Source organism: Mirounga angustirostris, unplaced genomic scaffold (genome assembly GCF_029215605.1).
Source record: "Mirounga angustirostris isolate CCGP_5_RB_7025 unplaced genomic scaffold, mMirAng1.0.hap1 SCAF_3, whole genome shotgun sequence".
NCBI lineage: Eukaryota > Metazoa > Chordata > Mammalia > Carnivora > Phocidae > Mirounga > Mirounga angustirostris.
In genome coordinates, this window is record NW_026991711.1 from 169,151,140 (window position 1) to 169,178,866 (window position 27,727).

The 27,727-nt window shown below is 40.0% G+C and overlaps 1 protein-coding gene across 3 annotated transcripts in view; it reads left to right on the forward strand.

Moving 5' to 3' along the window:
- Positions 1 to 27,727, forward strand: part of UNC80 (unc-80 homolog, NALCN channel complex subunit) — a 229,921-nt gene that overhangs the window by 153,931 nt on the left and 48,263 nt on the right. For all 3 annotated transcript variants that reach the window (XM_064587002.1, XM_064587001.1, XM_064587003.1), the window contains 15 exons: positions 489 to 620; positions 2,572 to 2,758; positions 3,374 to 3,505; positions 5,198 to 5,341; positions 8,721 to 8,821; positions 9,831 to 9,917; positions 13,769 to 13,952; positions 15,542 to 15,636; positions 17,022 to 17,111; positions 17,842 to 17,943; positions 20,797 to 20,977; positions 22,602 to 22,870; positions 24,540 to 24,674; positions 26,139 to 26,277; positions 27,626 to 27,722. In XM_064587002.1, the coding sequence (XP_064443072.1) occupies positions 489 to 620; positions 2,572 to 2,758; positions 3,374 to 3,505; positions 5,198 to 5,341; positions 8,721 to 8,821; positions 9,831 to 9,917; positions 13,769 to 13,952; positions 15,542 to 15,636; positions 17,022 to 17,111; positions 17,842 to 17,943; positions 20,797 to 20,977; positions 22,602 to 22,870; positions 24,540 to 24,674; positions 26,139 to 26,277; positions 27,626 to 27,722 (2,075 nt within the window). The remainder of the gene's footprint in view (positions 1 to 488; positions 621 to 2,571; positions 2,759 to 3,373; positions 3,506 to 5,197; positions 5,342 to 8,720; positions 8,822 to 9,830; positions 9,918 to 13,768; positions 13,953 to 15,541; positions 15,637 to 17,021; positions 17,112 to 17,841; positions 17,944 to 20,796; positions 20,978 to 22,601; positions 22,871 to 24,539; positions 24,675 to 26,138; positions 26,278 to 27,625; positions 27,723 to 27,727) is intronic.

The window sequence follows — 27,727 nt, forward strand, 5'->3', positions numbered from 1 at the left end:
ATTTCTGCCATAGGAATTAGATTTGCAAACCCACCCAAGGCTTCTTTAAATCCTTGAGCCTCAAATCTACAGTGTATAGCCTAAGAGATGCTTCTTTTTCTTTCCCCTCTGTGATTATATAAGTAAAACTAACTCATATACGAATGAATTCTTGTTTTAAAAAATATTGAAGTAAAAAAGAGTGGTAGAGCAAGAAAATCAAATTTCTATAAGCCATCCCAGAGGTATGCCCACAAAAGGTTGGGGTATAATCTTTCAGGTACTTTGTTATATTTATACAGATATTTTTTGGAAAATGGGATAATTAACACAAATAGAGATCATATAGTTGAAACCCTTCATTTTTTTAATGAGTAAACTGAGACCCAGAGACGTTCATCCTGTGCTTTGTAACATCATGTACTCTATAAGATGATTTCATAATTATACTTCAGACTCATTCTAGCTTATTTTCCATCTTACCTCATTCTTCTGATATCAACTAACAGATCCCGCCTCCCAGTATAAACTTCACCCTGCCCTCACCAGTGCTTGGAATGCCATCTGTCCCAATGTTTGACCCCCCTTGGGTCCCTCAGTGCAGCGGGAGTGTCCAGGACCCCATTAATGAAGACCAGTCTGTGAGTAACAGGCACTTTCTTTCTCATCTCTTCAGGCTCTGTGGTATCCATGTAAGAGAGAAGGACAATGAGTGCATGAGACAATTTGTTCATTCTTGTCAGAAGAATGTCATAACACAGAAAATAAGCCATGAGAGGTCTTTGTTCTTGTGAATAGATTAGAAGGAACTAATATCCAGTAGCATTTGCAGACCTCCAAGCCAACACAGTTTTGTTCTATGGTCACAGTAGCAGCCACCTTTTACAACTATTAAAAGCATTAGCCATTGATTTCTTGGCCAAGGGTAGCACTTTTGTGTCTAGTTATTATAAAACAAAGATATTCTTCTAACCTGTAATACCTAAGCTACCCAAAAGGTAATGAGGTTGACCCTGGGTGAATAAGAAAAAGAACTGAGTTGGCAGCACTTATTTCCTTGTTGGGACTTTGGTCTATTCTTCATTTTGTTGATCATTAGTATCATCACAGATATCACTCCGAGACCTCAGATCTTGTGTACTCTAATATATCAGTGCTGCATGTAATATAATTCATAAGCAGTTAAATTTAGAAACACTGTCCATTCATAAAGAAGAACCAAGAATGTGTGCCTTTTGCAAAAAATGAGTGCAAAATAGGACTTTTTCACTTGTTGAATTTTCTGAATTACAAGAATAATGTAGAAAATATGGAAAATCAATAAAAGGAAAAGAACATAGATGTGTTCTTTGGCCCAAATCCATGACTATCTTCTTGCACAAATTCCCATTGAATTTAGGGCAATTGGTATATAAATATTAAAGATTTTTTGATACACCACCCAAAATAGCCCCAGGAAGATTTTACCATTTTACCCATATACAATAGAACAGGAAAGTGTGCCATGTTTATTCAAATTAGCTAGTATTATTGTTTTTAATGCCACTTTGAGTGGCGAAAAACAAAGCCATTGTGATTCTTTAAAAAGTCACTTGGATATATGAAGTTAGGTTGAACATTTTTACACATCACACTTTTGCTAGGCATTTCTTTGGAGAACTGTTTGAGCTCTTGACTTGTGAAAATGTTTATACCATAAATTCAGCTTCTGAATCACTGGCATAAGGATCTTTGATTTGTCTCCTGTACAGACAATGGTTTCATTTGAGCCAAGTACATTCTCTATCCCAAGTTCGCAAGGAATTTGAAATCAAGACCCCTGATGCTATATCCAGTTTTCTTTCTCTCATTCCACAATTCTTACCTTACCTTAATATAATAAATCAGCTTAACCCCTGGCATGCAAATAAATTGCCATGTGGCTCATCTAATGCCCTTAATTGCTACTGTGCCATTCAGCATAGGAAACCTTTAGTCTTATGTAAAGATCCTGTATTCAACCTCAGTAACCCTATCAACTCTCATAATTTCTATTCACTTTGTTTCTACAAATATTGTTATGTATTTGCAGTGTGCCACTCTATTTATCTACAATAATTAAGTATTTATGGTGTGGTAGACATTTGAGATACAAAAATGAAATAAATCATATAACTAATTGGTTTATGTGAGAGATCCCATTCCTCCTCCTCTCTGTGGTTCTCTCTTTTATTAACCTATGAAATAAATGTCCTTTATTTAAAACCATTTCAAAAAGTTGTGGAAAGGAATAGAGTATTAAAATTCTTTATCTGATTTGAATGTTTAAAGACTGGATCATTGATATCACCCCAAATTCTAAAGTTGAAATCCCAAAACTTACAGATATTCTTGAAGAATTATTCTGATTGAATGAAAATGAATAGCTTAGTTACACACAACCTGGAAACCTGGCAGAAAAATGAACAAATGGCCATGAAACTAAATCATGGGTGCCCTTCCATTTTCTGAGGACAAAGTGCCACATTTGTGTAATTCTATGGCAATACTGTTTATGGCTGCGACCTTGTAGAGCAGTTTCTACAAAATAAATTGGTCTTCGTGTCTCCATAGAAATCCTTTTCAGCCCGAGCTGTGTCCCGCTCCCATCAGAGAGCAGAGCACATCCTAAAGAACTTGCAACAGGAGGAAGAGAAGAAACGTCTTGGTAGAGAAGCCAGCCTCATCACCGCCATCCCCATCACCCAGGAGGCTTGCTACGAGCCCACCTGCACGCCCAGCTCAGAGCCAGAAGAAGAAGGTGCCCCCTACACATGGGACTTCCTGGGGGGCTAAGTTATAGGAAATGGAAAGGACTAGCTTTGGAATAAACAGTACGGTTTTATGTGACATGAGGTTATATGTACCCTCTGTCTCTCTCTCACCTCCTGACACTAGCAAAAGAAAGAGGAAAGTTGTTGTGTTCTTCATTTTCGGAGTTGGCCTGTTTCTAGAGGAGGGAGTTATTCACATTGAATGAACCAGTATGATAATGGACCAAGCAGTGATTATGATTCAGAGAACAGCTAAATCCAGAGTGTGTATTAAAGTAAATGCAGTCAATCTTTCATCATTAAAAATGGGGTTAGTCCATTAACGATCAACCTTCACAAATGCATCCAATTTGTTGGTTGGCATCAGGAATAATTTACGAACCATTCTAATTCGGGGATTCTCTGCCCTGCTTTTGTGGAATCTGTGAGAATTTTCTGGCTGTGTTTCTAAAAGATTTTCTCCATTCATTAAGTACACTCTAAATTACTTAAGCCTTACGCTTTGAGCACAGTATATACTGGTGATGTAAGTACAGCTATAGTTGTGATGATGACAACTTTGTTACAAAACCAAAGGTCACATTCCCCATTTTCTTTGCCAGTAGAAGAAGTCACCAATCTGGCATCCCGTCGACTGTCTGTGAGTCCGTCCTGTACCTCCAGCACTTCCCACAGGAATTACTCCTTCCGCCGAGGGTCAGTCTGGTCTGTGCGTTCAGCTGTTAGTGCTGAAGGTGTGTCCTCTTAGAAATGTGTTATTTATTCCTCATGACTCATGTGTGTTTTGAAACATTTGCCAGTTAGTATTCTTATTACACTTCACTGTCTTCATTAAGTAACTTGTTTCAGGACTTGAAGTTCAAAAAATAAATATTAGATTGAGTAGTACCCTAAAAAAAGTTTTGTTTTTTTTACCCAGCAATTGTCCTTTATAAATCGGCTCCATTTTAATTACATTGCAAATAATCATATTGCTGTAGGTTTTCAACCCTGGCTACACATTACAATCAAGTGAGGAGTTTAAAAAAATACCCAGGTCACACCCAAGACCAAATCAAGATTCCTAAGAATGGGACCCACACATCAGTTTTTAAAATCTACTTGGGATGGAGATTCCAATGAGTGGCCAGGACCCAGTAGGATGCTTGAGGATGCTGTTCTGGAATAATTTAACGATCAAAAGAAGACCAGAGTTCATGCTACTCCTATAATGAAATCTGATTCTGGAGTGCGGGGGGCAGGGGACATGATACCCTTCAGTTCCAAGAATTTAAAAAATATGTTTTCTCTAATCATGAATAACTGTCTGGGACTCACTGCTCATGATTATACAAATTTCATCACCTGATTTATAAAGTCATTAAAAAGTTGTACAGAAACCAGTGGTCCTCAACCCTTGGCTGTATAACCCTTGGAAACTTCAAAAATGACCAATGCTAATTAATCACAACTTACAGGGATTGGGCCAAAGTCTCATTTATATTTTTTATAACAGATATAATTTTATTGAGGTATGATTCATGTACCATAAAACTCACCCTTTTGAAGTATACAATGCATTGGTTATTATGCAATATTATGCAACCATTATGCAATGGTTAGCACCTCTAATCATAAATATTTTAGAATATTTTCATCGTCCCAAAGAGAGACCTTATACCATTACCAAGTTGTTCCTCACCCACACTTTCTCCAACCCGGGGCAAGAAATAATCTATCTTCTATTTCTATGGATTTGCTTACTCTGTACATTTCACATAAATGGAGTCATACAGTATGTGGCCTTTTGTGACTGGATGCTTCCACTCAGCATATTTTCAAGGTTCATCCATGTGGTTTCATGTATCAGTTCTTCATTACCAGATAGTGTTCCCTTATATGGATATACTGCATTGTTTATTAATTCACCAGTTAGTGAACATTTGGGTTGTTTCCACTTTTGGCTATTCTAAATTATACTACTATGAACAGTTACGTACAAGTTTGGTGGGGTAAACTGCCAAGCTATTTTCAAAAGTAACTGTGTCATTCATTTTACATTCCTACCAAAAAGTATGATGGCTCGACATACTTGAATAGTCAAAATAATCTTGAAAATGAAGAACAAAGCTGGAAGACTCACATTTCCCAGTTTCAAAACTTACTGCAAAGCAACAGTAATCAATATTGTGTGGTACTGACAGGAAATCAATGGAATAGAATTGAAGAACCAGAAGTAAACCATTATATTCATGTTGGTTTCATGTTTGAAAAGGGTACCATGAAAATCCAATAAGGGAAGAATAGTCTTTTCAACAAATGGTGCTGAGACACCTAGATATCTATAACCAAAAGAACGTTAAATAGGAAAGCTTTGAACTGAGAAATGGTGTTGCATTAGAATGACAATACTGAGAAAAACACCCCGATTATGTATTTCTCTTCAGATGAGGAACACACCACCGAACACACACCGAACCACCATGTGCCTCAGCCTCCACAAGCAGTGTTCCCAGCATGCATCTGTGCAGCAGTGCTCCCCATCGTTCATCTAATGGAAGATGGTGAGGTGCGGGAAGATGGAGTAGCAGGTATCAGTTTGACTAGTAAAACCATCAATTACTCTAATAAAATACTGAAGCTGTTATCTGATGGAGGATAATGGGGTGCTCTTGAAGACATTAACTATTGGTCACATGTTGAGTTGTTTTATGTACATATTACAATTATAGATTTACAGTACACTCTAGTAACATTATTACTGTCTTCATCCCCTTGTCCCACTACCTTTATGACCAAGAAATTGCATTTAAAATAAATACTTGGATCCAGGAGTATTGTTGATGACCAGAGAACCAAAAAACATTTATTTGGCCACATGAAAATCAAATAGGAATTCTGGCCACCTTAGAAATCTTAGCTATTACCTTGACACCACCAATGCCATCTGTCCCACTTGATTATCTTTCCAGACGTACTACCTAAAGAGAGTATCATATGGTTTCACTTATTTGTGGAACATAAGGAATAACAAGGAGGACATTAGGAGAAGGAAGGAAAAAATGAAGGGGGTGGAATCGGAGGGGGAGATGAACCATGAGAGACTGTGGACTCTGAGAAACAAACTGAGGGTTCTAGAGGGGAGGGGGGTGGGGGGATGGGTTAGCCCTGTGATGGGTATTGAGGAGGGCACGTACTGCATGCAGCACTGGATGTTATACACAAACAATGAATCATGGAACACTACATCAAAAACTAATGACGTATTGTATGGTGACTAACATAACATAATAAAATTAAATTAAAAAATTAATTTCAAATTCTAAAAAAATAAAAAGAGTAGTTGCAAAATGAAATGATAAACTAGGGGTAAAGACGAGTGATGTTTGTGATAGACAACAGGTTAGTATTTTTAATGTTGTTATTTTATAAAGCCTTAGAGCTCAATAATGATGTTTTTAAACCCCAATAGAAAAATGGGCAAAGAATATAAATACACAGACCAATAGTCAATAAGACCTGTAAACAACATTGTTGTTTAAGAAAACAATGAAATTTTACGTTTCATCTAAAAACGTGCAAAGATGTTTTCATTTTATTATTTTATTTTTTTATTTGAGATAGTTGACATACAGTGTTACCTTAGTTTCGGGTGTACAACACAGTGATTCAACTTCTCCGTATGTTATGCTCTGCTCACTACAAGTGCAGCTACCATGCAAAGATTATTCTAAATGAAAATATCCGTAGTTGATAAAGATTCAGGGAAAAAAGCATTCTCACACTTTGCTGATGGAAGTATGGAATTCAATACAAGTACTCTGGAACAAAGTTTCACAGTTTGTGTCAAATACCTTAAAAAGTGTGAAAGCCCTCTGATACAGATTTTGACTTCTAGCCATTTCCTAGGGCAATAATGAGAACTATATAAGGTTCTATATAGGATGCTGCACATTATACGTTATTTAAAATAACAAATATTAGGGGGTGCCTAGGTGGCTCAGTTGTTAAGCGTCCGCCTTCGGCTCAGGTCATGATCCCAGGGTCCTGGGATCGAGCCCCACATCGGGCTCCCAGCTCTGCGGGAAGCCTGCTTCTCCCTCTCCCACTCCTCCTGCTTGTGTTCCCTCTCTCTCTGTGTCTCTCTCTGTCAAATAAATAAATGGAATCTTAAAAATAAATAAATAAATATTAGAGAAGAGTTTAAATGTCCAACAAGCAATTAGTTAATCATGGCACCTCCATATGACAGCATTCTGTGTATGTTAGAAATAACATTCTAGAAGATATTAACGTTAAAAGTTTTTAATATATTGCTAAGTAAAAAACGGAGTACCAAAGAATATTTTCTGCATATTATTTAAAAATACATGTAAATATATATTTTACATATATGAAAGGGACATACTGCAAAATGTTTCGAGTTGTTTCTGTGATTGGTGGACTAACTAGTCTTACTTTTCTGTATTTTTCATGCTTTAAGTGTTAAATTGCCCTACTTCAGCAATTAGAATAAAAATAATATACAAAGATAGTTTTGCAATCAATTTCAACCTAAGAAAAACCCACACCTGTTTTAATTATTTATAAAGACACATGAAAGCTAAAGCTTATATTTATATACCTCTTGTTAATATTATTTATTTATATAGTTCATATTTTTAATTGGATGGTTGGTTTTCGGAAGCAAAATATTGGTATCCTTTGTTTAAAATATAGGCTGAATGAAAAATTCATGCTAAATCCTATATTTCTAGTTTAGAAAACTAAACTAATTAAACCCTTTAGACTGAAAATCTTCCAATGCTTATCCACCGCTCTCTTCTACCCACCTGCTTTCCTAGCTTGAGCACTTCTAGGCAGTCTTGGCCCAATCATTCTCCCCAAAGAAGAAGCACTTTCTTCACATTAGGAATAATTATTTATTCCTAAGACATTCTCATTAGAAGTGGGAGCCTAATTGGGACTGGCTTAACTACTTTATCTCACTGAGGGAGATACTATTTAAAGCATTCTCGTGAACAATAAAAGATCATCTCTAATTCATATGCATTCTAAACCAAAACATATTTCCTAAAACCAAATGATTACTTTAGAAATTTCTCCATACAACCAACATTGGAATATGATTTTAATTTGATAAATACTCATCACTCCTAATATTAGGGTAATTTCCAAAACAAAGATTCACAAATGTATTCTTTCTTTTTAAATTGAGATACAGTTGATATATAACATTGTATTAATTTTAGGCATACAATATAATAATTTGATATATGTTTATATTATGAAATGTTACCACAACAAGTTTAGTTAACACCCATATCACCTGTAGTAACAATTGTTTTCTTATAATAAGAACTTTTGAAATCTCCTCTCTTAGCGACCTTCAAATATGCAAGGCAGTATTGTTAAGGGTAGTCACCAGGCTGTACGTTATAGCCCCAGGATATATTTATTTATCTTATAATTGGAAGTTTTTACCTTTGGACCACCTTCACTCATTTACCCCACCCCCACCTCTGGCAACCACCAGTCTGGCCTCTGTGTCTATGAGTTTGGTTTATTTTAGATTCCACGTGTGAGATCATACAATATTTGTCTTTTTCTGTCTGATTTATTTCCTTTAACATAATGCCCTCAAAAGCCATCTTCATTATCACAAATGGCAGGACTTCCTTCTTTTAAGGCTGAATGATATACTTGTAAATCACAAATGTGTTCTTTACAAAAGCAATTCTAAAATCTCAAGACTATCCTATACTTTTTAGTTACTTTTTTTTATAGGTGAAAATGTTCAGAAATAAGAGGCAAAGAGAACAAACATCTACCTTTCAACAGAAAGAGTTCATAGAACCTTGTTAAGGCAAAAAAGAGAGACTAATTAAAGCTTAGTAAATTGTTTGAATAGTGTATCTAACACTTTATCTCTATTTAAAACAAATGATCAATGTCCTCTCTCTTCTAAAGTGAGTGCTGTGGCCCAGCAAGTCTTATGGAATTGTCTGATTGAAGATCCATCAACAGTTCTTCGACATTTTCTGGAAAAACTGACCATCAGCAATAGACAAGTAAATTCCTCTTTCTTTAGAGTATAGCCGTGTAGCTATGTGTGTGAACACTGTCAAAAGCAAACAGTGGGCTTCACAGAACTATGCATTGAACATCAATGTCTGACACAGAGCAAATAAGTGCTTTAGGTAATGTTAATGATGAGCAGTACTAAACTTTGCTGTTTTCTTTCAAATTGGTCCATTGACTGATGTCTCCATATGTGTTTGGTACAAGGATAGTGATGACCCTAAGATACTGAAAGATTTTCAGTCTTTTAGACAAAGATTAAATTCAGTATAGTGTTCTTAGTAATGGGTACATTTCCTGAATTCTGATTGCTTAGTAGTCTGTGATGCAGGTAAGATTATTAGAATATGTTGAAACTGTCCATTACTCAAATCTAATGTAGCAGGCCACCTGTAAGAAGAGTATGTGAAATAAAAGTAGTTTTCTGAGCAATGGCAAAATACACTGATGATTAAAAAGTATTTGTTCATTTCTGTGTTATGGTCCTATTTGTTGGAAGAATTAAGTTTCGTTTCTGAAAGCTAAGGTTAATTACAGACATCTCTATTTATCCTCTCTCGACCTAGCTTTATCTCTTTGACTCAAAACCTAGGAAGCAGACCTGTGAAGTTCATTAAACTATATTTGTTAACTGGCTTCTCAAGATAGGTCTGCCTTACATTTTCATCACACGTGGAAGTCATAGCAAATAGAGTTGACTAAATGTACCACTTTCCTATGACTTGCCTATGACCAATAGACACAGTCTAAATTCTTATTAAAAAAAAAAAACTTGTCTAACTACTGCTCAGTGATTCCATAGTTTAGCTCCTAAGAGAAGGTATAATAGTTGGTTTAAATACTCTTTAATAAGTATCACATATACTATATTAAAATGCCAAACATAATGGAAATTAACAAGAGGGAAAAGTAAGAGCCTCCCCCACTTTTTAAGAAGTTAATTTTATTTCCTACAGCGTGGCCACTGAATGAGATGTAGAAATTCTCTTCTTCTTTCAGGATGAGTTAATGTACATGCTGCGCAAACTTCTCTTAAATATTGGAGACTTTCCTGCTCAGACGTCTCACATCCTGTTCAACTACTTGGTGAGTTTTCGCCTCCAGTAAGTTATAAATGTTCATTTCCAATCAGGAAGTAGCAACATGAGGAAAAGGTCCTAGGGAATTTTTTTCAATAAATTCCCATTAATGATCTGACTGAAGGTAGATCATGGTCAGCTATATTCACCATTGTTTGTATGGGGAAGCCCCTCTTGACACACTACTTGGCATGTGGTGGGCACTCAATGTCAGTGTCATCTCTGTCTTCCTATGGCATTATACAACTTGCTTATGTTAGTTCTTAATTTTGGTTTTCTGTTGAGAAAACTTATATGTCATTTTAGTCATTTTTCCCTTTTCCTATCTCTCTTTTAAAATACACACACACACACATACACACACATACACACACACAGGCAAATATTGCCCTAGATGGAAAGTATTTGTGAGTGTATTTTTCCATAGCAACTATCTTTGCTTTAAACCGTCCAGACAGCTCCTTCCTGAACCCTCCAGAATTGACCAGTTTCTTTAGGATCTCCGCCTTACACCCTAAATGGATACGCAGTTTGGGGGCTCTCAGCTCAATGCCTCTTCTTTGAAACTGCACCTTAATCCAGATAGATGGTTGCATGAATGTCTGTGTTGGGAGAACTTCTTCTTTCTCCCTTACTGTTGTCAGTCTCCTAGCAGGTAGAGAAAGAGAAGAGGTATCCACATGCCTCTGTAGCAGAATGAAAAATTTAACACTACAGCTCCTATGTGCAGAGAAATTGTGTAATCCCTTTCTCTTGTCTATGACTGATTTGGTTTTTCTCCTGAGTGCCCACCAGCTGGTTGACAAGGAAAAGAATATAAATAAGTGTCCAATCCAGTTTTAAGTTCAGACTGATAAAAAAATATAAATAGTAGCTTTGGATAGTGTTCAGTCTCTCTTGGCTAAAAATATTTAGTCTCTAGGAATTCTCCTCCCTTCCAACTTCTTTCATCTCCAAACACTATGTGGGGTTGGAGAGAAAAAAGATCTTTGTTGTTGGAAGGTGGAGGAAGGACAGCAAAATATCCTCCAGATGGAGAAGTCACTTTGCAAAGGAACAATGAAGCAAGCCACTCCATACCATTCATACGGAACTGTATTCAGAGTAACTTACTGACAGGGAAGATGGGGCAGACACCGATCCAAGGGCTAGGCAGCTATTTTCTAAGTCCAGACCTTAATCCACAGCTTTTATAGAGCAAGCATGGTGGTGAGGTGTAAGGGTAGTTATCTAAAGTGGCAGCATCTGTGTGCCAGAAGGAAGCTCAGAACAAGCCTTCCAGCATTCTGGTCAGGACCTACATTCCCCTCCAAGGGGCCTGGGACACGCAGCACCAAGGGAAGTCACTGACTGGACATGAACAAGATGGACGGCCAAGATTGGAGTCAGTATTGTCAGCACCCCGACATTTATTCAGCATTGTCTCTTGTCCAACGTTTGCTCCGGCTCCTCCCTTTGTGAGACAATGTTCTTTATCTGGCCGGTTGCTAGATGCCTGGCTGGTGGAAACCAAAGCCCATGGCTGCTATGACTTGGGGTCTTCGGGCTCCCAGTGGTGCTTGCTGGGAGACAACCTCACCTCATCTCCTGCTGGTGCTAAACACCCCTCTAGGTTCTGGTTGCATGTCCCATATGGCTCCAGCTTAGGAAGACCTCTGGCTAGAGCATTATACTCAGTGACACCAGTCTATGGCAATTCTATCCAGAAAGCTCTCCAGCCAAGCTTTCTGCTACTTCTTGGTCCTGCATACACCACACAAAAGCCAAAGGTAGGTTCTCAAAGCCAAATGTAGGGCCTTCCTCAGGTTAAGTATGTGCCCTACCATGTTTGTGTGGCATTCCGGTTGGTATCGAAAGGCCCCAAGATGAACTTCTGTCAGAGACTGGAGGCAAATGCCCCTTCAGTGTGTCTGCCCATTCCCTCAGGTCCCTGGGTAGGAGAGATACTTATCTGGACAGTTGCTCTCCATTGTCCTTCAGCCCTGGGATAAGACGATGGACATTTCATTTCCTGTCTGCCGTACTCTTCCCTGTCAACTCCAAATAAGCCTTAACGGCAGACATAGGTCTTCCCAGCTAGGTAATTGACAAGCTAATAGAGAAAAGAGCTGGCAACACTTTGGCTTTGCTGTATAACCCTGTTTTGCATGAATATAAATTCCTATTTTTGCATTTCTCTCTAAATCCTTATCTTTCCCCCAAATCCCAAGTACATGGATGCCATTCTGACTAGAAAGGGGGTCTTCTAGTCAGAATGGCAAAACAGTGAAGGGTAGAGTCCTTTCTAAACCATTACCCATATTATATATCTCTTTTTTCTAATGACTGTTAAGGATATGTATAGTGGGCATGTTGGGACCACTGACCCATCTCTTCTAATTTTGTTAGGGACTGTTTAACTTTGACCCAGTGGTCTTCACCCTGGGGTTTGAGCCCATCTTGGGGTATGTGAAAACTTTTAAAGGGATTTGGTGCTCAGATAGTTTTAAGGAATAAATCTCCAAATCCTCAACTTGCAAATATGCACTAACACTTCGTGAGCATGCCTGCCATCTCAAACATCATCCTCTACTGTCCACAAGAAAGGCCCACCCTGACCAGCCCAGATATCACCAGATGAATTGACAGATGTATAAGACAGAGAAAGAATCTGATATACTGCATGAGTTTTAAGGAAGCCTCATTTCTGATGGATCAAGGCACTTTAAACCCATAGGACTTTCTGAACATGGGTTCTGTCCCTGTGCTTTAGTAAAATCACCTTCTTGCACCACCACCCCCGGCTAACACACACACACACACACACACACACACAAACCCATAGGACTTACCACCTTTTCCTGTCTTTGATAGATTTCTCCTAGAGGTAAGGTTTAACACTCATTAGGGTGGTTAGCCTTCAGAACCACCAAAGCAGATTAAGTTAGTGACCCTGTAGGCTGATTCAACACAACTAGAAAGTTTGCTAAGATTAAGAAATTTTTCAAGAAACAATCAATAAAGCCATGGGCGGGGAAAACTTTGATGTTACTTCTTTATGATTTTGCTGTGCACTGTTGAATAAGGTAGTTAAAACCTCTTTCATCAAAATTTGTTGAAATACACATTCCAATTACAGTCAATCTGCCTTTTATTTCAGTGTAGAGAATGTTTAATATATTCTCCTATTAACAAAAAAAAATTGCCTTATGATGAGACCTTTTATTTTATTTTTTTTAAAGACTTTATTTATTTATTTGACAGAGAGCAAGGGGAGTAGGAGAGGGAGAAGCAGGCTCCCCACTGAGCAGGGAGCCTGATGTGGGGCTCCATCCCAGGACCCTGGGATCATGACCTGAGCTGAAGGCAGATGCTTAACTGACTAAGCCACCCAGGCACCCTGATGAGACATTTTATGTCAACCTAAATATGTGCAAAAGGACCCAGAGCTTTTCAAGATTTTAGGGGACACAAAGAAAAATCTGTTAAGGTCACCAATTTAGCCAAGCACAGTGTTCATTGGTTCAGACCACTAGACATAATCCAATCTGCAAATACCGTTTCAGCAAACATCTTGTAGAGATTAATTTGGGGTGGCCTCAGCACCTGAACTACCAAGCGACTTGAAGCCTGGAAAAACAGTGTTCTGCTTTTGTCTTAAATCACCATTTCCGTGAAACGCAAAAATGTATGGCAGCCTGTTCTGGTTGGTTTTCCGGTTCCACCCTCTTGCTCACGGCCATTGAAAAGTATTAGAGGAAACGTTAAACGGAGAATATGAAGGCACAAAAGAATATTTGATTAAGGAAAAAAAGCCAAGGAAATGAGAATGTTTGCCCAGGATTATCGTGGTTTTGTGACCTCTCCCTGTTCTTTTAGGTGGGATTAATCATGTACTTCGTGCGGACCCCCTGTGAGTGGGGGATGGACGCCATTTCAGCCACCCTGACTTTCCTGTGGGAGGTGGTGGGTTATGTAGAGGGACTGTTCTTCAAGGATCTCAAGCAGACCATGAAGAAGGAGCAGTGTGAGGTAAAGCTGTTGGTGACCGCTTCCATGCCAGGTAACCCACTACCGCTGTTGGATGACATAACTTTTCTCTTTGTTTAAGAGTATAAATAACCCTTTTAAAGTCCAACCGCCTCTTTCATTCATGAGAAAAATTTCAGAGTCCTGACCCTGGTGTTGGGGACTTCAAAGAATTTTTGTTTAATACAATCTGAAGAAATACAATAGACCCTTTAAAAGTCAGAGATTGCCAGATGAAAGGGGAGACATCAGAACCAATCCACATGAATCAGTCCTTGAAGAGCGGCCAAGGTTGAAGATGTATTTAAGTCTATCACACAGGGCCGGCTGAATGGGGAGCCGTTCTGAATGAATGTTTGGCACTGCAAGGGGAATGATACTGTTTGCATGGCATGGACCCCAGATCTTTGTAAACTCTATGAGAGATGGCTTTATGAAAAATTGGAAAAGGGACAAGCAGGAGGAAAGGAGAACAACAAAAGAACATGAAGTGTGATGTAAACTTGAGCTACGGTTCCTTTTCACTCCTGATAGCTTGCTTTTCTTTAAGATAGAAATTCTTCCGAGTCTTTATCCTGGTGCAGTGACTAAGAAAATACCAGATGATCCATGTATTAAAATAAAGAGAAAGGCACAATTATATAAAGATGAGAACACAGGGTATGCAATGTAGAGGCCTGCATTAAAGTCATGTTACTCCCATTTATTAATACAGTTAGTATTAGCTAAAAAAAAAAGTACATCATTTTTCAAGCTTTCTTTACTCATGGGTAAAACAAGGATGTGATTCATACTGCACAATCATGAGTAATCAATGCATTTACGTAGATAAAATACTTGCTGTCATACCTGACTCATAGCAAGCGTTCCATAAATGGAAGTTGTGTATTTATATGTTCGACAGGTTATCCGACAAGGTGATCAGTTTTTATTATAGCAAAGAAACTCATGTTGTCATTCATAGGCTTAAAAACAGCTCATTAAAAGCCAAGGTATATCATGATGTTCACAAACACTTATAATGAATGAATGAAGTAGAATAAGTACTAACTCCCTAGCCAAGTAGAATACAGAAAATGTAAATTTAAACTGCATTCCAGGTACTTGTCATGGTTTTGCTAATATCTCTTTTTGTATTTTCTCAACCATTACTGCATGATCATCTCATTTAAAATACAGGGATATATTACTTGTTGCAACACATAAGGTTTGAATTCTGACTTTTCTGTTAAATAAATGTGTCTTTGACTAAGTTACTTATAAGTTCTTACTTGTAAGAGTCCATTTCCATTGTTTTCTCATTGGTAGAATGAAAATAATAATGCCCATACCATAGGGTTGTTGTGAGATTTAAATATTATGCACATGAAATACATGTCAAAGTATTGGGAACTCCATAAATGGTAGCTTTTGTTATTTAGTCAGTAAATAAGTTTAAAACATCTATTTTAACTATAAAAGAGGGATATTAGGGCAACACACAGTTTACCATAATCACTCACTACAAGTAACAATCATAACAAGAAAAATATCAGCCCATTGATAATATTTTAATATTTTGTGCCTTAAAGATAAACTTTCCTAGAGTGAACTTCAGCTTATGATTGTATTTGCCTTCTGTAGGTACCAAAACCTTGGTGGTTCATGGGCAGAATGAGTGTGATATCCCAACCCAGTTACCAGTCCATGAAGACACTCAGTTCGAAGCCCTGCTCAAGGTATGAATGGCTTTCAACAGAAATGATTTTTAAAGCACAATGTCTGTGGCCACTTCACTGATCATCCCATTTAGAATTAAATGGCATTTTCCTATCTTCAAACAAATACATGCATTGACTTACCTCTTGTAGAATCTGCTCCGCTATCGTGTACCTCCCCCATTTCCTCACATGATTTTCCCCACACCTACCGACATCATAGCTCTGCTTTGAGGTAGGTAAATGCATGCCACTTCTTCTTCAGCTGAAGTAGCATCTTGACACTCTCAAGCGTACTAGCTCCCCCGGGAGTGCTGTCGATTCCTGCTTCAGCGCTCCCTGACATCACGTGGGGGTAGTTCTGGAGGTGCCCTGGGGTTGCACACGGAGGGAGCTAAGGCAGGCTCCATCAGCTGCTGATCCTGCCAGAGACCCTTTCTCTGGCACTTGGTTGCACGGTATACAGTCTGACTTCCACGGACGGAAATGGGTGGAGAAGCAGAACATATATATCTTAGAATAAATCGGGTGAGTCAAGAAAGTCCTTTAATGGTTATGGCAGTTGTGACCCTTGGCAGAAAGCCAATCCATAGTTACACATGCCTGTATGGCTTTTAAGGTAAAGTACTACAGCTATTCCCCATCTATCTGGATTCCAAACTTTTGGTAAACTGATTTCCTGGAACACAGCTCCAGGCCAAGACGGAAGCAGGAAAGACCTCTGAAAAATTCAGTTGTACCAAACGTGTATATCTTATTTCGGTACAAAATGCCTCCTTCGGGCCTTACCCAGACGTCTCCAGAGAATTACTAAGGCCCAGTGAAGCAAACTTCAACAACCACTCCATTTTCCTACTCAGGCTGAATGGCAGGAAGGTAAACAGAGGAAGTCCCAACCCCGGTTCCACCATAACCAGCGTGACCTAAATTGAACAGGACCTCTCCAGGCTCAGATTCTTTTTCACCAGTACTGGGGTACTAGAGCAGGATATACAAGTTACCTACATGGAAGGCACTGAACTCAGAATACAGTATACAATAATGGCTCAATGTGTTGTAGCTTGTATTATTTTTAATGGCGTTACCGAACATGCTTTCTTCCTGACGTTGAGACCGGTAGATGCCACTGTACCTCCACAGTTCACTCTGCAGTCTGAATTTATAATTGCACATCTTTTAGCACTTTGAGAGCAGTTGGTTTATATTACATTACAAGTCTGGATTATATCATTCTTTGGGCAACTGTGTATTCAAATCCAATATGTATCCATATATATATACATATAAAAAGTATATAAGATCTATAATCCTTATAAGTTACCTTGTTTTGGTATTTGTATCTTTCAGCTTACTACCTGGCACATAATATGTTCTCCATAAACATTTATTTATACTTATTGTTCTAGGAGTGTCTGGAGTTTTTTAATATCCCAGAATCTCAGTCAACCCATTATTTTCTCATGGACAAACGATGGAATCTTATCCACTACAATAAGGTGAGACTGCACAGTGACGCACTCCTGTTGAGTTGTGTCGGAAACTTGTCATGCCTTTCCTGAATGTTGCTCTCACTCAGGGAGGCATCGTTGTTCAGTGGTTAGGAGTATGGCCACTTAGGTTACACCACCTTACTGTCAGTGTAGCTTTGGACTAGCCACTGTACCTTTGTGCCCTTCATTTTCCTTGTCTGTAAAATGAAGAGGATGATAATAGTATCTATCATAGGTTGCAATAATTAAAGGAGATAAGGCAAATAAAGCATTCATTATTATTACCTCCTGATGAAAAATTAAGTTGCCCATATAATAAATATGTGTGTCTACTTGGAATTTTAATGTCCTTGTTATTCCTCTTTTTATTATGTTGAGCATGACCATGGTGACCTGACCTAATGACCAAAGGGCACCTCAAGACGTCACTTTACAGTGACCTTCTTCCTCCAGAATGTCCTTTATTAAATTGCCTTTGGCTCCTTTGCTCCTGATGTTGCACCCTAGTGTTTGGAAAGGGTGCTAAGCCTACGTGGTTTGATGCTTTCCTGAGGTGGGCGTTTACTTTCCATAGGATTTTATAGAATTCGAGAGCATAAAATGAGAAAACCCTTAGAAAATACATAACTTTCATTTGACCTTTGGGTAAAGAGGAAATTAGAGTAAAATTTAATCATTTGATAATCATCTGAACTCTTTTTTTTTTTCTCTCTCTCTTTGTGTAATCCTGCCACAGACGTATGTTCGGGATATTTATCCTTTCCGGAGATCAGTATCTCCACAGCTGAACCTGGTACATATGCATCCAGAGAAAGGACAGGAGCTCATTCAGAAACAGGTGCCTGACCACCTCTATTTTATTATATGGTTTTGCCAAGTCATTGGGATAGATGATCAGTGAATGTGTTGCCAACCCCGAGATTCTGATTCTGATACAATCCTCTCTCGAGAAAGTGGATGGGTAGGCCCTTGGTCAATAGTTCCCCAAAATAGTGTGTTAGTTTTCATAAATTGGATCATAATGTAAAGGTATCAAAGAACACTCATTTGGATTAATGCTATGACAAGTCGTTGTGCCTAAACACTAGAAATCGGGTGCCTGGGTGGCTCAGTCATTAAGCGTCTGCCTTCGGCTCAGGTCATGATCCCAGGGTCCTGGGATCGAGTCCCGCATCGGGCTCCCTGCTCCGCGGGAAGTCTGCTTCTCCCTCTCCCACTCCCCCTGCTCGTGTTCCCTCTCTCGCTGTGTCTCTCTCTGTCAAATAAATAAATAAAATCTATAAAAAAATAAAAAACACTAGAAATCTTCGAATTTATTTACCTACTAGTTTCCAAGTTTTCTTCTCACATTTTTATAAAACAGGATTGGAAGTACACAAATGCAGCTCTTGGAAGGTTGCCACAGAGGTTTACACTGGTTGGGAAAAATAAAATAAAAGGGATCAATGTATTATGCCTGGGAAAAGCACTGAGCTAAGGTACAGAGACTTGGACCCAGTCCCAGCTCTGCCACTGATCAGTCACCTGACCTTAGGCATGTTACTAACTTCCCTTAAAACAGGAGACAGAATCAAGCAGTTGTACTTAAATTTATGATTGAAGAAAAGAATAAGGAAATTCACTATTTTGTATGCAAAATATAGCTATAGTCCACAATTCTTTTTTTTTTTTTAAGATTTTATTTATTTATTTGAAAGAGAAAGAATGAGACAGAGAGAGCATGAGAGGAGGGAGGGTCAGAGGGAGAAGCAGACTCCCTGCCGAGCAGGGAGCCCGATGCGGGACTCGATCCCAGGACTCCAGGACCATGACCTGAGCCGAAGGCAGTTGCCTAACCAACTGAGCCACCCAGGAGTCCTATAGTCCACAATTCTTTTTTTTTTTTTTTTTTTAGATTTTATTTATTTATTTGCGAGAGAGACAATGAGAGACAGAGAGCATGAGAGGGAAGAGGGTTAGAGGGAGAAGCAGACTCCCCGCCGAGCAGGGAGCCTGATGCGGGACTTGATCCCGGGATTCCAGGATCATGACCTGAGCCGAAGGCAGTCGCTCAACCAACTGAGCCACCCAGGTGCCCCACAATTCTAATAATGATACAATTTTAATATGGTCTATGTGTTACATTCATTTATTTATTTTTATTTTGTATTTTTTAAGATTTTATTTATTAGAGAGAGAGAGAGTGCACTTACATGCGCCCAAAGGGGAAGGATGGTGGCGGAGGGAGAGGGACAGAATCTCAAGCACACCCCACGCCAAGTGCACCCGACAGGGGACTTGATCCCACAACCCTGAGATCATAACGTGAGCCAAAACCAAGAATTGGACCTCAACCCACTGAACCACCCAGGCACCCCCATATTCATTAATTTTTAATAAAATGTCTAAAGAATTTCAGGATAATTTATCATTTCAGTTTTTCTGCACAGTTTTCTGCAAGAAGGTTAATTTGGCATCAAACTATTCAAAAACAACTTCATGGAATGAATGAGAATGGTATAGAATTAGACCACTTAAGTAATTAAAAGTATAGTTAGCATAAACTACCTGAATTGCAGTTGAAAGAGGAAAATAGTGCAAGTATTACAGAGTGTGTGGTCTTGGGTCTAAAGTATACATAACTGTAAGGTCTTAAGTGTATATAATTTCTGAAATAATTACCCCCAATTATCCCAGCCCCTGATTTTGGCAGCAAAAGAATTAAAGCCATTATCAACAATAGCACTTCACTAGTGTGTTCTTTTTATGTCTAAGAACATGTTTTTAAAAATTGCATAAAATGGGGGCACCTGGGTGGCTTAGTCGTTAAGCGTCTGCCTTCGGCTCAGGTCATGGTCCCAGGGTTCTGGGATTGAGCCCCTCATTGGGCTCCCTGCTCAGCCGGAAGCCTGCTTCTCCCTCTCCCACTCTCCCTGCTTGTGTTCCCTCTCTCGCTGTGTCTCTCTCTGTCAAATAAATAAATAAAATATTTTTTAAAAATTGCATAAAATGGAGCCCTCGTTCTGTGTACACTCCAAGTTGGAATTTTAAGATTTCTCTCTGAGTTCTGCAGGGAGATAGTAGTATGAAAGCCTGTGGTTCTGGCCCTGGAGTTTCCTCAGCAGCTTCGGACTGCTTATGGACCTCCTCATCACACTCCCTGCCCACCCATCATCAACAGGAAAGGAACAAAGAGAAGGGACCAAGAGAATCCTGTCTGCGCCATTTAGGCCCATCAGCTTTTGTCCCAAGATAGGTTCTTCCTGGATCCCATTTCAGTCCTTTTTTAAGAGAAAAGCCCAGAACAGCTTAAGGTATCTGTGGAAATGGTAGAGACACTTGGAACTGACTGACTGGCTCCTGTTGGAAAAGGTCTTCCATATTATGATATCCAAACAAATGGGCTCTATTTCATATGGAACGATTCCTGACAATGCTTTCATTATGCTCCTCCAGCCTGCAAACCCCTAAGAAACACTTCCTTCTGGGGAGCAGGCGGATACAGGAAGTGAGAGTCAATCAAGCATTGTTTGCTCCATCTATGTGGTAAAGAAAAAAAACCATTTCTCCCTCAATTCAACACCCACCCCCCCCCTTGATTTTTTATCAGCCCTGTTTGCCATGAAAGATTTTACTTCAACGTCTTCACTCCTTTTAATCTCAGAGTTGCTAATTCTACGTTTCCTCTGCTCCTGCTTTTGTTTGTGGCTAGGTGTTCACTCGGAAGCTGGAGGAAGTCGGGCGGGTTTTGTTTCTCATCTCCCTGACGCAGAAGATCCCCACAGCCCACAAACAGTCCCATGTCTCCATGCTCCAGGAAGACCTCCTCCGACTACCCTCATTCCCCCGAAGTGCTATTGACGCTGAATTTTCACTCTTCAGTGATCCACAAGGTATCAAGAAAAAAAAAAAGCATTTCTTTTCTTGGGCTTCCTATGCCCTTGTTTGGTCCTTGGCTGGAGAGCATCTGAACCAGCAGACAGTTCTCTAAGGCAGTGCTTCTCAGCCCTCAGTGCATCAGAATCACCTGGAGGACTTGATAAAACACAGATTGCTGGGCTCCACCCTCCCCAGGTTCTGACTCAGTGGCTCTGGCATAGAGCCCGGGAACTTGAATTTTAGCAAGTTCCCAAGGGATGTTGATGCTGCAATTCCAGGGAGCAAACTGAGACCACTGTTCTTAACTAATCATAAGCAGGATTTTTTGGGGTTTTTTTTTTTAATTTAAATTCAATTAATTAACATATAATGTATTATTGGTTTCAGAGGTAGAGGTCAGTGATTCATCAGTCTTATATAATACTATGCTCATTACATCATGTGCCTGCCTTAATGTCCATCTCCCAGTTGTCCCATCCTCCCACCCCCCACCCCCACAGCAAGCCTCAGGTTGTTTCCTATGATTAAGAGTCTCTTATGGTTTGTCTCCCTCTCTGGTTTCATCTTGTTCTATTTTTTCCTCTCTTCTCCTACGATCCTCGGTTTTGCTTCTTAAATTCCACATATCAGTGAGATAATATAATTGTCTTTCTCTGATTGACTTATTTCGCTTAGCATAATACCCTCTAGTTCCATCCACCACGTCGTTGCAAATGGAAAGATTTCATTTTTTGATGGCTGAGTAGTATTCCACACACACACACACACACACACACACACACACACACACACCGCACATATTCTTTTCCATAAGCAGTTGAAGGGTATAGTATGGTATTGTTAGGGTAGGTAGTAGTAGGTATTGTTACTTGACTAAGTGAAGAACAGGTGTTCATATGAACTTCAGGAAACAAAACTCATCTACAGAAATCAGGACAGTGGTTGCCTCTGAGTTGCGGGGGATGGATCTCCTGGAAACTTTCTGAGGTAATGAAAATGGTCTATGTATTGATTGGTGCGTTGGTTACATGAGCGTGTATTTTTGTCAAAACTCACCGAACTCTCCATTTGAGATCCGTGTATGTTTGTTTTACTCTATCTGAATTAACACCTGAATGGAGAGGGAGATAGAGACAGAGAGACCAGAAAGAGGCTCGCTTCAAAGCCTTGCTGTGTGACTCAATTATTAATTTGAGATATTTACAATTAGCCTCCCAATGTTCAATGTCTTCCTCACCCAGAAGTTCCAGAGCAAATAGTGGAAAGAGCTCTCGTCTGTCTGTCCAGGAATTCAAAGATCTAGAACCAGTCCCAGCCCTGCCCCATTTCCTTTCTGAAACAACTGATTTTTTCCCTCAATGCCGCAGCTTACTCAGTGCAACATGCTGCAAATACCAGCCCTGTCTGGCCTCCAGAGTCGGATCAAGGAGGTGATGATGGAAGTCCTTTGAGAACCAGGGAGTGTGATACCAGCAGCAGCAATGTGTGCTGGAAGCATTTCCGCAGTACATCTTCCCGTCCCAGAGCTGGAACAAATGGGAAACAGCAGTGCCCCCCCGCCCCCGGTTTGATGGCCCCCCCACGCAGACAGGATTGGCGTGGGGCTAATTCTGTCTCGGCTGTTTTGTGTTCTCACAGCCGGCAAGGAGCTGTTTGGCCTCGACACTCTTCACAAAAGCTTGTGGATCCAGCTCCTGGAGGAGATGTTCCTGGGCATGCCGAGCGAGTTTCCCTGGGGAGATGAAATCATGCTCTTCCTCAACGTCTTTAACGGGGCTCTGATCCTCCACCCGGAAGACAGCGCCCTCCTCAGGCAGTACGCCGCCACCGTCATCAACAGCGCTGTGCACTTCAACCACCTTTTCTCTCTCAGCGGCTACCAGTGGATTCTGCCCACCATGCTGCAGGTGCTGTGGCTCGGGCCTCCTCACCAGAAAACCAACTGCCCGTGCGGCAGGTCAACAAGACCTGTACTACCACTTTTTAAGATGGAAGCTATCTGCTTTTGTGGCAGCAGAAGGCACCAAATGAAATCTCCCCGGAATTTTCTGGAAGGTCACACCAACCCGTTCTGTCTCTCCTGAGATCTCCCAGACCTGGGATAGGCTTTCCCCTTTTCTCTAACCACTCTTTGAGTGGGTCTCAAAGTGGGGTCGCTGGACAAGCAGCATCAGCATCCCCTGGGAATTTGTTAGAAATACACATTCTTGGGCCCCACCCCAGACCTACTTAACCAGAAACTGTGGAGTCAGGGCCCGTTCATCTGGATTCTTACAAGACCCCCGGGTGGTTCTGATGCCCTAGAAGTTTGGGAATCACTGCTCTCTTTACTCAAACGTATGGCAGGTGTTCCGCTGATGTTTCTCCTGAGAGATTTTCTGATCTCTGTCTGAATCGAGATTTCTGTTGCTATTAAATTTGCTATGCTGAGATCGGAGGAGGTGAAGTCAGCAGGAACAATTTCCATGTACCCATGTCTAATGTGTATCTGGCTACGTTTAGGAGTAATGGGTGAAGTTCAGACAGAGCCTAGGGGCTCATCCCAGTCCTCTACTTTTATGGAAGTTTTAATAAAAATTATAAAAGTAATACATGCTTGTGCAAAGTGGAGTTTGTTCAACCTACCGGGGCAAGAAATGTTCTTTAATATCAGGCCTCTCTTATTTTTAGATAGTTGGAACTTTCTCTATTTTTATAAACTTTTTTACTGATTTCCAAAAACAATAAATGCTCGTTATAAAATTCAGAAGATAAAGTTTAAAGAAGAAAACAAAGATCACCTATAATCCTCCTTCCTAGATAACCATTATTTATACTTCTTGAAAATCCTTGCACTCTAATCCTACTTTTTTTTTTAAACAAAAGTTGGATCATACCACATGTTCAGGTTTGTTACCTACCTTTCTCACATCACACTAAGAATATCACGGGCTTTTTCTCATGTAGCTACGTTGAGTGCTAGAGCATCTTTCTAATAACTGCATAATATTCTGCTGTATGCATATACCATGATCTACTTAACCTACCCCAATTTATGGATAATTTCACTTGTTCAAAATTTTCCACTATTATAAGCAAAATTGCAGTAGGAATTCCTCTATATCCGTCTTTGTACCTTTGTCCAATTTGTTTCTTGAGGTAAATTCCTAGTGACACACTCCCTGGGAAAAAGTATATTCATGTTTATTACCAAATTTCTCACAAGAGAGATCATACTGTTTTATACTCCCATCTACCAGTTTATTAAATTAGCCACCTCTCTCCATGCTTCCCAGGGCTATGAGGTGTTTTTGTTTTGTTTTTGTAGAGAGAGAGACTGTGAGGGGCAGGAGGGGGGAGGGCGGGGCGGGGGTGGGGGAGAGGGAGAGAATCTTAAGCAGTCTCCACGCTCAGCACAGAGTCTGACATGGGGCTCAATATTAGGACCCTGCAAGTATGACCTGAGCCCAAGTCAAGAGTCAGATACTTAACCGACTAAGCCACCCAGGCGCCCCTCCATTGCTATGAGTTTTAAAAGCAAACACAAGTTTGACAGGCTGCTAAGGCATGTTCTGAATATGTGGCATTTTTCCGCAGGTGTACTCCGATTATGAAAGCAATCCCCAGTTGCGTCAAGCCATCGAATTTGCCTGCCAACAGTTCTACATTCTACACCGGAAGCCATTTGTGCTCCAGCTGTTTGCTAGTGTGGCCCCTCTCCTGGAGTTTCCTGTAAGTAGACCAACCCGATGAGGAAAGCAAAGGCTCTTTTAGAGTCGGCAGTGGCAAGGGAGTTCGCCACCGTCCGTCACCTGTGTCTCGGCAGAGACTCAAAGGCAGACAGAGGAGTAAGGAACTTTTATGGTGGAGAAAAGGGAAGGCTTCAGGTGTGCCCTGATCGGAGGCCGTTGGTACGAGGGAGCTGTAAGCCGGCTAACTAGAAGTGGGGCATCCGGTGTAATTGCTTAGGGGTACATATTTGGCTTTCTCTGATTGGTCTAGTTGGAAGCAGGGACAAGTATCAGGGAAGCTGTCGGTTTTAATCAAGGCCTGGCCATTAGGGAACAAATGGTTAAAGGGGTTATTGTTTGGTCTCCCCTAGAGCTAGTAGTCGGACTTCCTACTAACCTGACTTACAGCAGGCTGGTTCCTGGGCTAGTGACTGTGGACAATGGATTGGTTTCCTGGGCGGGTTACCACAGGTTTTGGATCAGAGTTCTGTTTTTATATATGACCTGCTCATTTATATTGTCCATTTGTATAGTCAGCATCTCAGCTCTCTTTCTTCAACCAGTGGGATACAAATGTCATAATTACTTCTCTTCATTTTTCTTCAACCCTCATCTCTGCCTGTAGGATACTAATAGACCCACTCCCCAGGTTTTTATACTCAATTAATAAAAAGGAAGAGTCCTGATTATCATTCCTTTCTATCACTGTCTAGCACTTACCCTGCTTTCTTTTTCTTTTTCTTCAGAACCCTTATACCATACTATATCACATGTTATACATTTGATTCACTAATATGTATCTCTACCATACCCCAAAATAGAATTTAAGCTCCATTAAAGCAAGACCTTGATCTGTTTCTCTGTTTGCATTTGGTTTGTTTTTGTTTGTATGTCTATTTTGTTTTGTTTTTGTTTTGTCATAACGTCAGTGTACAGAATTCTATTTGGCACATAGTAGGAATTTAAGAGGGATTTATTGTTTTAATGAATCAAGGCCATTTTAAATAGATTTGAGATGGCAAGCATCTCCATTTTGGAGTTATATTATCAAACAAGACCTGAAAAATGCCAAAAGTTGTTAAAATAAGCATCTGTTTCCCCAGACGTATTTGAAGTATTCTACTCCTACATTATGGAAAGTTCTTTCAGGAATGCTGAGTCCTTCCATCGCGGACCAGAGGAGACATTTACATGAATTGTTCTGGCAGTCTACATATTGCTGTATTTTTAGGAGTTTGCACAAATACCTCTCTGTACCAGATTAGCATTTAATAGATCCCTTGAAAGTCAGGTGTTCCATTCCAAAATCATATAGCAGCACTGCTGGATGCAGGATTGTGGGAGCTGAATGCCAGATCGATGTAATTGTTATCAGTGGTGGTGTTTGTGAGATTTGAATTCCTGATCAAACCACATTACTGCTGAGGTGGGAATAAATAAACTAAAATAGCCTTTCTTCATACAGGAAGCTGCCAATAACGGGCCCAGCAAAGGTGTGTCAGCTCAGTGCTTGTTTGACCTGCTGCAGTCCCTGGAGGGGGAGACCACTGACATATTAGACATCTTAGAGCTGGTCAAAGCTGAGAAGCCTCTTAAGTCATTAGGTAAAAACAAAAGTTGCCCTGACCTTCTTTTTCCCTTTGTAATTTTTTTTAAAAAATAATTCTATATTAAATATTTTAACCTAAATCAAAACAGAAAAAAAAAAAAAAAAAACGAAAAAGTGGTATACATTGAATGAGGACATTTCCTATCTCCTGTTTTTCTTAAATTTCTTAAAAATCCTAGGATTGCCTGGTTGGCTTAGTTGGTTAAGTGTCCAACTCTTGGTTTCAGCTCAAGTCATGATCTCAGGGTCCTGGGATCAAGCCCTGCAGCAGGCTCTGTGCTCAGTGCAGTCTGCTTGTCCCTCTCCCTCCCCCTCTGCTACACCCCCTACTCCTGCATGTGTGCATGCTCTCTCTCTCACTCTCTCTCTCTCCCCCTCCCTCCCTCTCTCTCTCAAATAAATAAGATGTTTTAAAAAAAAGTTTTAATTTATTGAAAATCCTAGGGGCGCCTGGGTGGCTCAGTCATTAAGCATCTGCCTTTGGCTCAGGTCATGATCTCAGTGTCCTGGGATCGAACCCCACATCAGGCTCCCTGCTCCGTGGGAAGCCTGCTTCTCCCTCTCCCACTCCCCCTGTTTATATTCCCTCTCTCACTGTGTCTCTCTCTGTCAAATAAACAAAATCTTTTAAAAAATTAAATAAAATAATTTTTTTTAAAAAAAGAAAACCCTAAAGAGTAAGGAATTCCCTCCCATGAAAATTGTATTAATCATTCTACACTACTCTAGTACCACAGTGTTCAGAAAATTAGGTTTTCCTGGGCAATTCTAGGTGAGTAACTCTCTAAAATGGTCTTTTATGATCATGAAATGTGTAGAACTAGAGGGAATTCAAAGATAAAGTCTCATGTCTTAGACACCTGCGTGCCCTTGGGTATCTTCTATTAGGTCAGATTTTTTTCCCAAACTACCCCCCGAAAAGCACTTTTATTTTTCATCTGATTATTCAAAAGGAGGAAACAGAATTTTCAGTCCCTTTAGATGAAGAAATTAATCATGTTCACAGTTTAGAAATAAAGTCTGATGAAGAAATGGCTATCAAGTATAACTGGAGTGTTAAGAGTGATAATGTCGGGCGCCTGGGTGGCTCAGTTGGTTAGGCAACTGCCTTTGGCTCAGGTCATGATCCTGGAGTCCCTGGATCGAGTCCCGCATCAGGCTCCCTGCTCAGCAGGGAGTCTGCTTCTCCTTCTGACCCTCCTCCCTCTCATGTGCTCTCTCTCTCTCTCTCTCTCTCAAATAAATAAATAAAATCTTTAAAAAAAAAAAAAAGAGTGATAATGTCTCCTTGATCCCTGGCAGACTCCACTCTGATTTTGTGCCTTGACCTTCTGTCCCTTCAGATTTCTGCTATGGAAACGAAGACCTGACATTCTCTATAAGTGAGGCCATTAAGCTCTGCGTCACTGTAGTAGCCTATGCTCCCGAATCATTCAGAAGGTAAT